Below are 11,831 nucleotides of genomic sequence, written 5' to 3' on the forward strand. Positions count from 1 at the left end.
TTTTTTATTTCCAGAATTTGTAATATATGTTTTTTTCATGTATGCTTTTCTACAGGTTTTAGATGGAGCAGGATTAGATATTGATTTCCATCTTGCCTCTCCAGAAGGCAAAACCTTAGTTTTTGAACAAAGAAAATCAGATGGAGTTCACACGTAAGTAATCTCTTTTAGTTGAGTTTCATTGCTGAATAATACCAGTGGGTTATCTGCAGGGCATGGAAAGTTAGCACATTTGATACTACATATCAATATTAGATAATTCCATATGATTTAAAACAGTTCATGATAGTGTGCCATCTGATAAACAAAAACATCTTCCATTAACCTTTCTATTTTTGTTTAAGCATTTTCTTTTGATCAGGCTAAATTTTTTCTGTGCTTTGGTTAGTAAATTAGTATTCCCCTGGTATTCCATTCAATCTATCGTGGCATTTTAAACCTGCCTTCTGGCCAGCACAAGCTTTCTATTTTAACTTAAAGCTGCTGTTCCAGGTATGTGTCTTAAAGTTTCTTGAGCTGCTGGCTATATGCCATTTTTGTCCATAGTTTTCTTTCTTAAAACAGGACAGTATATCTTTGTGTGTACGTAAATTTTTTTTTTTATTCAGACCTCATTCGTTTTAGGTAATTAGAAGGCCTGAAAGTAAAAGATCTGATCATAGGGAACTATATAAAAATAAAATACTTGTTATAACTGTTTGAGTTCAGAGTTCAGCAAAAGACCATATATTCTTCTTCTGACACCTCACTTCCCTCTTTTCATATCTCACTGGTATGTTTCCTGGTTCCATTATATTATCTTACTATAACATTTTCTTAAGTCAGTTTTGTTATATGTTTAAACTGTGAGTCTGTAGGAAGAAGAGCAAATATGGAGTATCTAGTATTTGCTATAAACAAGGGTTGGCATATTATAGGCTTCTAAATTAATCTTTCCATTACACTATGAGATAGAGTCTTTGACTCAAGATTCCCATTTTATAGACAAGGAAGCTCAGAGAAGTCAAATAAGTCTCCAGGGATACACATGCAGGGTGGAGACAGGATGGACCAAAACTCTTTGCTTTCTACCATATGCTTAGAACATCCCTGGCACATAACACTATTGTAAGAACTAGCTATTATTAAAATTATTGGTCTTTGTTAACCAAAATGCCTGATACATAATCGATACTCAGTAAACACTGAATACATGTATGAATGGATGAGAGGAAAAAAATCTCTCAACAATAATTTTTTAAGATACTCATTTAAAATGCATTTTAAATGGCATTTTACCTATGCAGAGCTCAGAAAAATATTTGCATAAGCTATTACTAAATAAGATAGAAATAGTAATTTTAAAAGTCAGTTTATATTGATATACTTGGAATTAACTGTTTTCTCTTTGATAGGTGTATAAGAGCTAAAAATGGGCCAGGCACTGTGGTTCACGCCTATAATCCCAGCACTTTCCGAGGCCGAGGTGGGTGGATCACGAGGTCAAGAGATTGAGACCATCCTGGCCAACATGGTGAAACCCTGTCTCTACTAAAAATACAAAAATTAGCTGGTCATGGTGGCGCACGCCTGTAGTCCCAGCTACTTGGGAGGCTGAGGCAGAATTGCTTGAACCCCGGAGGCGGAGGTTGCAGTGAGCTGAGATGGCGCCACTGTACTCCAGCCTGGCGACAGAGACTCCATCTCAAAAAAAAAAAAAAAACTAAAAATATAGTTCATCTTTAAGTTTCAGAATTTTTAAAATGTTCAAAATGTATGTCAGTCTTTATTTCTCCCCAATTATTTGCTCCCTTTTTGAGATAATAAAATTCACTGTTAGAAAAATAAGTATCTTACTGCTTCCTTGTGTAGAATTACCTCTCATTAAATAATTGGGAGAAAATAATTGAGTTTATAATAGTTCACATTTATTGCATTCTTTTGATATGCCAGGCCAGTGTTCTCAGCACTTTTCATGTACTAATTTTTTTATTCTTAACCACAGTCCTATGAGGTAAATATTATTTTACCAATGGGGAAACTGAGGCATAGAACAATTAAGTTGCTGAAGGTTACACAGCTAGTGAACGGCAAAGCCAGGATATACATGCAGGCAGTCCAACTCACTCTTAATCACTATACCAGATTTACAAATCTATTTTTTTTTTTTTTTTTTTTTTTTGAGACGGAGTCTCGCTCTGTTGCCCAGCTGGAGTGCAGTGGCGCGATCTCGGCTCACTGCAAGCTCCGCCTCCTGGGTTCACGCCATTCTCCTGCCTCGGCCTCCTGAGTAGCTGGGACTACAGGCTCCCGCCACCACGCCCGGCTAATTTTTTGTCTTTTTAGTAGAGACGGGGTTTCACCGTGTTAGCCAGGATGGTCTGGATCTCCTGACCTCGTGATCTGCCGGCCTCGGCCTCCCAAAGTGCTGGGATTATAGGCGTGAGCCACCATGCCCGGCCTACAAATCTGTTTTTTAAACATTAAACAAAGCTTTTATCTTTAGCTATATTAATTTTGTAAGAGCAGCAAACATCTGAGTATGTCACTGGTTTTTCTTAAGTAGGCTTTTTTTCTTTTAAATGTAATTTCTTTTTTTAAAGACAAGGTCTCACTATGTTGCCCAGGCCAGAGTACAATGGTGTGACCATAGCTTACTGCAGCCTAAAGTACTGGGCTCAACCAAGCCTCCCGAGTAGCTAGGACTACAGGTGTGTACTCGGCTAATTTTTTAATTTTTGTAGAGACAAGGTCTCACTTTTGCCCAGGCTAATCTCGAACCCCTGGCCTACAGTAATCCTGCCTCAGATTCCCAAAGTGCTGTGATTGTAGGTATGAGCCACCGCACCTGGCCCTGCTTTTAACTTTCGCTAATATGGGAAACTAATTTTAACTAGGGTACTGGTAATTCAGATATTATTCATTTTTTTCTCCAGCACTTGGCATAATTAATGATGGGTTGAATTACCCTTATAGAATTAAATAATAAAAGATAAACTAGTTTTATTTAATTCTCAAAAAAAGCATTTAGGATCAAACAAACATCTATAAGGGAGCCAGTGGCAGTCAATAGGCAAAATCAGTAAGAGGCCTGGAAGAAGACATTTAGGACAATCCATCACTGCTTTTGAAAACAAAACTCAGTTTAGATTAATCTCAATTGTAGAGTAGGTTGGCAGTCATATCTGCATATGAATTGAACTCATGATAAAATACTTTTAATAATGTATAAATATTAAAGTTTATTATGAGTTACATATACAGGTTTTTAATTCTTTTTCCAAAAATGGGGTCACTAACCATAATTTACTGAGTAAATGCCAAACATCTCTAAGTTGTACTTGAACATATATATTTTCAGGTTGCTTCTTTCCCAAGAAATTATAAATTATCTTTCAATACTAAGGAAATTTATGGGTAAGCTGTCCAATTATTATAAACTATGTTATTTGTTTTTTGTTTTGTTGGTTTCTTTTTTTTTTTTTTGAGACAGGATCTTGCTCTGTTGCCCAGGCTGGAGTGCAGTGGCATGATCATGCCTCACTGCATCTTCAACCTTCCGGGCTCAAGCAATCCTCACGCTCTGCTAAGTTTTGTTATTTTTTTGTAGAGACAGGATTTTGCCATGTTACCCAGGCTGGTCTCAAACTCCTGAGCTAAAGTGATCTACCAGCCTTGCCCTCTCAAAATGCTGGGATTACAGGTGTGAGGCAACACACTCAGCCTGTTACTTCTTATTTTTACCTTTAGTTGCTTTTCATCACAAATAGAAATACAGGTAACTTAAAACATGTACTTTTTTTTATACAGTGTAGAGACTGAAGTTGGTGATTACATGTTCTGCTTTGACAATACATTCAGCACCATTTCTGAGAAGGTGATTTTCTTTGAATTAATCCTGGATAATATGGGAGAACAGGCACAAGAACAAGAAGATTGGAAGAAATATATTACTGGCACAGATATGTTGGATATGAAACTGGAAGACATCCTGGTCAGTATGGTCTTCTAATAAAATAAAAATTATTAACAGCCAGAGGCCTTACTATGGTAATAAGTTACTGAACTAAGCATTTTATCTGCATTATCCAGGAAAATCTGTTTCTAATATTTTATTTTTGCCATAAATACTTTGACCTCAAGTATCAGCTTAATTTTATTTTATATTCATATAGCCCTTTTATAGTTTTCAAATAACTTATCTTCCAGGACCCTATTATAAAAATAGCTTCAGATGTGCAAATAAGACTGCATCTTGGTAAGTTTGTTTTATAAATGTGCAGTTAGAATTTTTAAATTATAAATAGATTATGCTTCTGATTATACAGCAGGCACATGAAAAGTAAAATGTTTTCTAATTTCACAACTATTTTGTGGTATTAAAACATTGGGTGTTTTACTGAATACTAAATTGTTCAGATTAACATACAAAGAAGGAAATATTATAAACACATGCATTATGTAATAGGTAAATACCTAAAGTTATATCCATTGGGTTTTTAAAAATGAAATCATTTGCCAGGCATGGTAGCAGGTACCTGTAATCCCAGCTACTCAGAAGGTTAGGGGGAGGATCATTTGAGCCCAGTTCAAGGCTGCAGTGAACCATGGTCACACATGTAAATAGATACTACACTCCAATATAGCAAGACCCCATCTCTAAAAACTTAATCATTTGACCAGGCACAGTCTCAGGTTGCAGTGAGCCAAGATTGTGCCTGGGCAAACTCCATCCCCGACCAAAAAAAAAAAACAAAAAAACCTTAGTCATTTCCTTTGGTTGTGTGAGGACTAAGAAAGAGATAATGTACGTAAAACTCCTGATGCTATGCCACTCAGAATAATTTCATGTTACCTATTTTCAATTCACAGTAGCTTTGTTCTCTTGTTAAATAACTACTTATAAACAATATAAATATGTCAGGAGAACTATTATATAACCTTACAGAGAATCTCTAATGTAATATAAATAGTACCTGCCCTTTAATTGAATTGTGCAGCCATCTAACTTAAAATTGTGTTTGGATAAAAAACATAAAGCATATTTTGAAAAAAACTTTTTTTGAGACAGGGTCTCACTCACTCTGTTGCCCAGGCTGGAGTGCAGTGGCACCATTATGGCTCATTGCAATCTCAACCTCCTGGACTCAAGTGATCCCCCCACCTCAGCCTCCCAAGTAGCTGGGACCACACTTGGTGCTACCATACCCATCTTTTTGTAGAGGCAGAGTCTGTCTGTGTTGTCCAGCCCAGTCTTGAACTCCTGGGCTCAAGGGGTCCTCCTGCCCTAGTCTCCCAAAGTTCCAGGATTACAAGGCATGAGTCACTGCACCCAGCCTCATTTTTTAATTAAGTTAAAATTTCTGAGCATTCTTTAATAATAAAATTATTTTATTTATCTCCAGGAATCCATCAACAGCATCAAGTCCAGACTAAGCAAAAGTGGGCACATACAAACTCTGCTTAGAGCATTTGAAGCTCGTGATCGAAACATACAAGAAAGCAACTTTGATAGAGTCAATTTCTGGTCTATGGTTAATTTAGTGGTCATGGTGGTGGTGTCAGCCATTCAAGTTTATATGCTGAAGAGTCTGTTTGAAGATAAGAGGAAAAGTAGAACTTAAAACTCCAAACTAGAGTACTTAACATTGAAAAATGAGGCATAAAAATGCAATAAACTGTTACAGTCAAGACCATTAATGGTCTTCTCCAAAATATTTTGAGATATAAGTATGAAACAGGTATAATTTTAATGTGAAAATTAAGTCTTCACTTTCTGTGCAAGTAATCCTGCTGATCCAGTTGTACTTAAGTGTGTAACAGGAATATTTTGCAGAATATAGGTTTAACTGAATGAAGCCATATTAATAACTGCATTTTCCTAACTTTGAAAAATTTTGCAAATGTCTTAGGTGATTTAAATAAATGAGTATTGGGCCTAATTGCAACACCAGTCTGTTTTTAACAGGTTCTATTACCCAGAAGTTTTTTGTAAATGCGGCAGTTACAAATTAACTGTGGAAGTTTTCAGTTTTAAGTTATAAATCACCTGAGAATTACCTAATGATGGATTGAATAAATCTTTAGACTACAAAAGCCCAACTTTTCTCTATTTACATATGCATCTCTCCTATAACGTAAATAGAATAATAGCTTTGAAATACAATTAGGTTTTTGAGATTTTTATAACCAAATATATTTCAGTGTAACATATTAGCAGAAAGCATTAGTCTTTGTACTTTGCTTACATTCCCAAAAGCTGACATTTTCACGATTCTTAAAAACACAAAGTTACACTTACTAAAATTAGGACATGTTTTCTCTTTGAAATGAAGAATATAGTTTAAAAGCTTCCTCCTCCATAGGGACACATTTTCTCTAACCCTTAACTGAAGTGTAGGATTTTAAAATTAAATGTGAGGTAAAATAAGTTTATTTTTAATATTATCTGTCAAGTTAATATCTGTCAACAGTTAATAATCATGTTATGTTAATTTTAACATGATTGCTGACTTGGATAATTCATTATTACCAGCAGTTGTGAAGGAAATACTGCTAAAATGATCTGGGCCTACCATAAATAAATATCCCCTTTTCTGAGCTCTAAGAATTATCAGAAACAAGAAAGAATTTACAAAAACTTGAGAAAACCTAATCCAAAATAAAATTCACTTAAGTAGAACTATAAATAAATATCTAGAATCTGACTGGCTCATCATGACATCCTACTCATAACATAAATCAAAGGAGATTAATTTCCAGTTAACTGGAAGAAACTTTGGCTGTAGGTTTTTATTTTCTACAAGAATTCTGGTTTGAATTATTTTTGTAAGCAGGTACATTTTATAAAATGTAAGCCCTACTGTAAGGTTTAGCACTGGGTGTACATATTTATTAAAAATTTTTATTATAACTTTTATTAAAATGGCCTTTCTGAACACTTTATTTATTGATGTTGAAGTAAGGATTAGAAACATAGACTCCCAAGTTTTAAACACCTAAATGTGAATAACCCATATATACAACAAAGTTTCTGCCATCTAGCTTTTTGAAGTCTATGGGGGTCTTACTCAAGTACTAGTAATTTAACTTCATCATGAATGAACTATAATTTTTAAGTTATGCCCATTTGTAACGTTGTTTATGACTACATTGTGAGTTAGAAACAATCAAACTTAAAATTTGGGGTATAGAACCCCTCAACAGGTTAGTTATGCTGGAATTCTTGATAAGCAATAATGATAACCAGAGAGTGATTTCATTTACACTCATAGTAGTATAAAAAGAGATACATTTCCCTCTTAGGCCCCTGGGAGAAGAGCAGCTTAGATTTCCCTACTGGCAAGGTTTTTAAAAATGAGGTAAATGCCGTATATGATCAATTACCTTAATTGGCCAAGAAAATGCTTCAAGTGTCTAGGGGTATCCTCTGCAACACTTGCAGAACAAAGGTCAATAAGATCCTTGCCTATGAATACCCCTCCCTTTTGCGCTTTCTGTTAAATTTGTAATGAGAATCAAATTTACAGTACCATAACTAATTAATAAAGCAGGGTACAGATATAAACTACTGCATCTTTTCTATAAAACTGTGATTAAGAATTCTACCTCTCCTGTATGGCTGTTACTGTACTGTACTCTCTGACTCCTTACCTAACAATGAATTTGTTACATAATCTTCTACATGTATGATTTGTGCCACTGATCTTAAACCTATGATTCAGTAACTTCTTACCATATAAAAACGATAATTGCTTTATTTGGAAAAGAATTTAGGAATACTAAGGACAATTATTTTTATAGACAAAGTAAAAAGACAGATATTTAAGAGGCATAACCAAAAAAGCAAAACTTGTAAACAGAGTAAAAATCTTTAATATTTCTAAAGACATACTGTTTATCTGCTTCATATGCTTTTTTTAATTTCACTATTCCATTTCTAAATTAAAGTTATGCTAAATTGAGTAAGCTGTTTATCACTTAACAGCTCATTTTGTCTTTTTCAATATACAAATTTTAAAAATACTACAATATTTAACTAAGGCCCAACTGATTTCCATAATGTAGCAGTTACCGTGTTCACCTCACACTAAGGCCTAGAGTTTGCTCTGATACGCGTTTGGATGATTAATGTTATGCTGTTCTTTCATGTGAATGTCAAGACATGGAGGGTGTTTGTAATTTTATGGTAAAATTAATCCTTCTTACACATAATGGTGTCTTAAAATTGACAAAAAATGAGCACTTACAATTGTATGTCTCCTCAAATGAAAATTCTTTATCTGAAATTTTAAAAGACATTGATTCCGCATGTAAGGATTTTTCATCTGAAGTACAATAATGCACAGTGTTGCTCAAACTGCTTTATACTTGTAAACAGCCATCTTAAATAAGCAACGTATTGTGAGTACTGATCTGTATATAATAAAAATTATCAAAGAAAATTACCTACCAGTCATTTGTAAATGCTGTCTACTCCTGAAAGCCTTCCTTCATCTCAATCTTAGTTAATAATGTGCTCTCTCCTCCTGTTTTGCAACCCCATAGCTCTCTACACCTCTTATTGTACATCACTCTACTCTGCATTGGAGTTGTTTCTATATGTACTTACTCACCTGTTGCCTAAACATGCACTGTTCCTAAAAGGTACAGTTTTTGCTCAAAATATATGAAAGGAAAGATAATCAGTTCTTAAAGTTTGGTATGCTAAATAAGCACCCAGGGAACTTACCTGCTCCACCTCACCCCAGAAATTGACTATTTAGGTCTGCAATATGGCTCAGGATTCTTAATTTTCAACCAACACAATATAGAATCCTGTCAGTTATCCTTGGATCATTTGCTAAGTGATCTTGCAGAATCAAAACTCCTTTGAGACTATTTCATCTTCAGAAATATTTTAAAACTTGTTCAGAAACATCTTAAAACTTGTTAGCATATAGGAAAAGTACAATGCTTGGTGTAGGTAGGTTATTATTTGGTCATTTCCCTCAAACCATCCAGACAAGCCACTCTTCTACCACAAGCTGGTAGAAATCCTTAGGCACCTTTCTGCTTCTGCACTGCTATCACTTTCAGGTGTCTAAGGCTTCTGGAAGGCTGTTGTCATAACCTGGAGCCATACACCTAATGTACGTCTGGGGAAAGGACATCAATTAAAGAATCTAGAGCTAGGATGATGTTACGTAAGACAGGGCACAATGGAGATGGACTCTGGATCCCTGCATCTGAAAGAAAAAGGCAAGAAAATGCAGGGCAGGGAAAATCCTGGAGGTCTTCACTGACCATGAATTAAAATCCTAATTGACAGTTTTACAAACAAAAACCCTCGTTTTAGTACTTGTGTTGTTTTTGTTTCTGTTTTAACAAGCTTAGATTTATTATTGTGCCTTTTATGGAAGATGAGGAAGAAATAGGAAAGAAAGAAAATGAACAATGAGAATCTGTTACCCAAACTGATATAAACTCCCTCAGAAAGAAAGATACTACTCCCTAATCCTGGAAGTGTTAAGTGGCAATAATGATCAAATGTTGTAAAGGGGATTGTTACTATGGCTAATATGAAATGAGAGGCTGGACTAAATCTAACCCTTCTACCCTTGATTTCAATTCTAAAAGGACACGTAATACCATTGCAGAAAGAAAAGACAGTTCCAAATGATAAATTTTAGAGTTGTTTTGCTAGGATGCAAGAGAAATTGGATAAGTGGACCACTCGTACGTTGCTGGTGAGATATGAAATAGTAGAGCCACTGTGGAAAATATTCTTGGCAGTTTCTTATAAAACTAAACATGCATTTAACATATAACTGGCATTTGTACTACTTGACAGTTATCCCTGAGAAGTTAAAACTTAACATTCACAAATGTTACATAGCACCTTCATTTATAATAGCCAAAACCCGGAAACAACCTGGATGTCCTTCAAAAAGAGTGAATGGTTTAGTATGTCCACACCATGGAATACTAAATAGTAATATGAAGGAACAAACTACTGATACATGTAACAAATTGCATGGACCTCAAGGGAATTATGCTTGGGTGGTTTGGGGGGACAATCCTAAAGTTTTACACACTGTATGATTCTGTTTTTGTAACGTTCTTAAATAATATAGCTATAGAGATGGGAAACAAGATTCGTGGTTGCCAGGTCTTGGGACTGAAGGGAAGGAGAATGTGGCTATAAAGGGAGCCTTGTGGTGGAAAAGTTCTGTAGTTTGATTGTGGTGATTACATAAATATACATGTGAAATGTTAGAAGTATTTATAGCTGAAACATATTAGTATGTTGGTATATACATATTTCTGACTAATTAATTTCGCCATGTTGCCCAGGCTGGTCTCGAACTCCTAAGCTCAAGTGATGTGCCCGCCTCAACTTCCCAAGTGCTGAGATTACAGGCGTGAGCCACCATGTCCAGCCTGTTTTTTCCTATGCATGCATAATTACGATCAAGTTTAATTTGTAATTAGGCACATTAAGAGATTAACAATAGCTAACAAAATGGAACAATTACAACAATATATTGTAATAAAAGTTATGCAGATGTGGTTTCTCTCTCTCAAAATATCTTGTACTCACCCTTGTGAGGCTGTGAGATGTCATACAATGCCTACATGAAGAGATGAAATGAGGTGACTGATGTAGGTATAAGTGATGTAGTTAGGCTACATTATCATCAAAATAACTTCGGGTAATCCTGGATCACTGAGCCAAGGTAATGTTGATGGTTAAGGAGCAGACAATGTTGATGGTTGGGGATCCTCAATAGGTGAAGGATTTCTATTTTGGGGTCTTTTTGCTGAAAAATTTTGGAAGAACATTGTAACCAGAAGTTGTTGACTCTTCAACTCATCGAAGTGTTGCTGCAGAGACTGTAATCCTTTGGTGATCATATTGGTAACTTTAATGCTGTGTCTCATCTGAGGATCGTATTCTATAATTCTGTTCTTTAATGTCTGTGCAATTCAAAACACTTTAACAAGTTTAATTAATGTCTATGTTGGCTATTCTGCTTCAGTTTTTTTAATCTTCCTCTCCCTCTGTAGATGACTCAAAAATTTCTTCCAATTCCTCATTTGTTAACACTTCGTGATGGCCTTTGATATGCTCTTCTTCATCAAGCACATCAGCAAATCCTTCTTCACAAGTTCTGTGAAGGATTGTCTTGTCTTGCTACATGATTTAAACTTGCCATGGGTCCCTAGGAAGCCTTTAAATCATATATATAATTCCACATTCTTCCAGCAGGTATTTACCTGTTTCTGGTTTTAATTCATCCACTGCAGCTTTGATGAATGTTATCACATGAACAATAGTGAATGATATCCAGCACTGCATTATATACGTATTAGGGTCTGCAGCAATTGCTAACCAAATGTGTTCAAATATCAGGCAGTTGTATGTGGCCCTGACAAACCAAATGATGCCCTGTTCAGGGAGTGAAGCAGTGAGGTTTTATCTGGAGGTAAAAATACCACCTCAACATTTTCATTTTCATAGCAGACAGATTCATGTATTGTCCATTATTAATACTTTAAATTCTAACCCTTTCTCTTTCAAGTATTTTTGCACTTCTGGGATGAAGCACTGGTGGAACCATTCCATAAAAATGGCTGTCACCCACACTGATTATGTTGCCAGGACACATAATTTTTTGTTTCGTTTTCGAGATCATGTAGGTTCTTCACTCTATACACTACACCTCGCTTTATCATATGTCCTGCAGCAATGCCATATAGTACCAGAGTTAATCTGTTCTTCCATGTTGTATGCCCTGATGCCGCCGCATTTGCACTTCTATGAATCTAAGTTCTATTGGGCATCTTCTCCCAGAAGAGCCTGATGTCAC

General features: G+C 35.5%; 1 protein-coding gene across 1 annotated transcript in view; it reads left to right on the plus strand.

The window, feature by feature from the left end:
- The window catches only part of TMED5 (transmembrane p24 trafficking protein 5), a 29,294-nt gene extending 20,871 nt beyond the window's left edge, over window positions 1–8,423 (plus strand). The window contains exons 2-4 of the mRNA XM_004026146.5: window positions 56–153; window positions 3,790–3,973; window positions 5,385–8,423. Of these exons, the coding sequence (XP_004026195.1) occupies window positions 56–153; window positions 3,790–3,973; window positions 5,385–5,603 (501 nt within the window). The 3' untranslated portion in view covers window positions 5,604–8,423. The remainder of the gene's footprint in view (window positions 1–55; window positions 154–3,789; window positions 3,974–5,384) is intronic.
- The last annotated feature ends 3,408 nt before the right edge of the window (window positions 8,424–11,831 follow it).

This window comes from Gorilla gorilla, chromosome 1 (genome assembly GCF_029281585.2).
Source record: "Gorilla gorilla gorilla isolate KB3781 chromosome 1, NHGRI_mGorGor1-v2.1_pri, whole genome shotgun sequence".
NCBI lineage: Eukaryota > Metazoa > Chordata > Mammalia > Primates > Hominidae > Gorilla > Gorilla gorilla.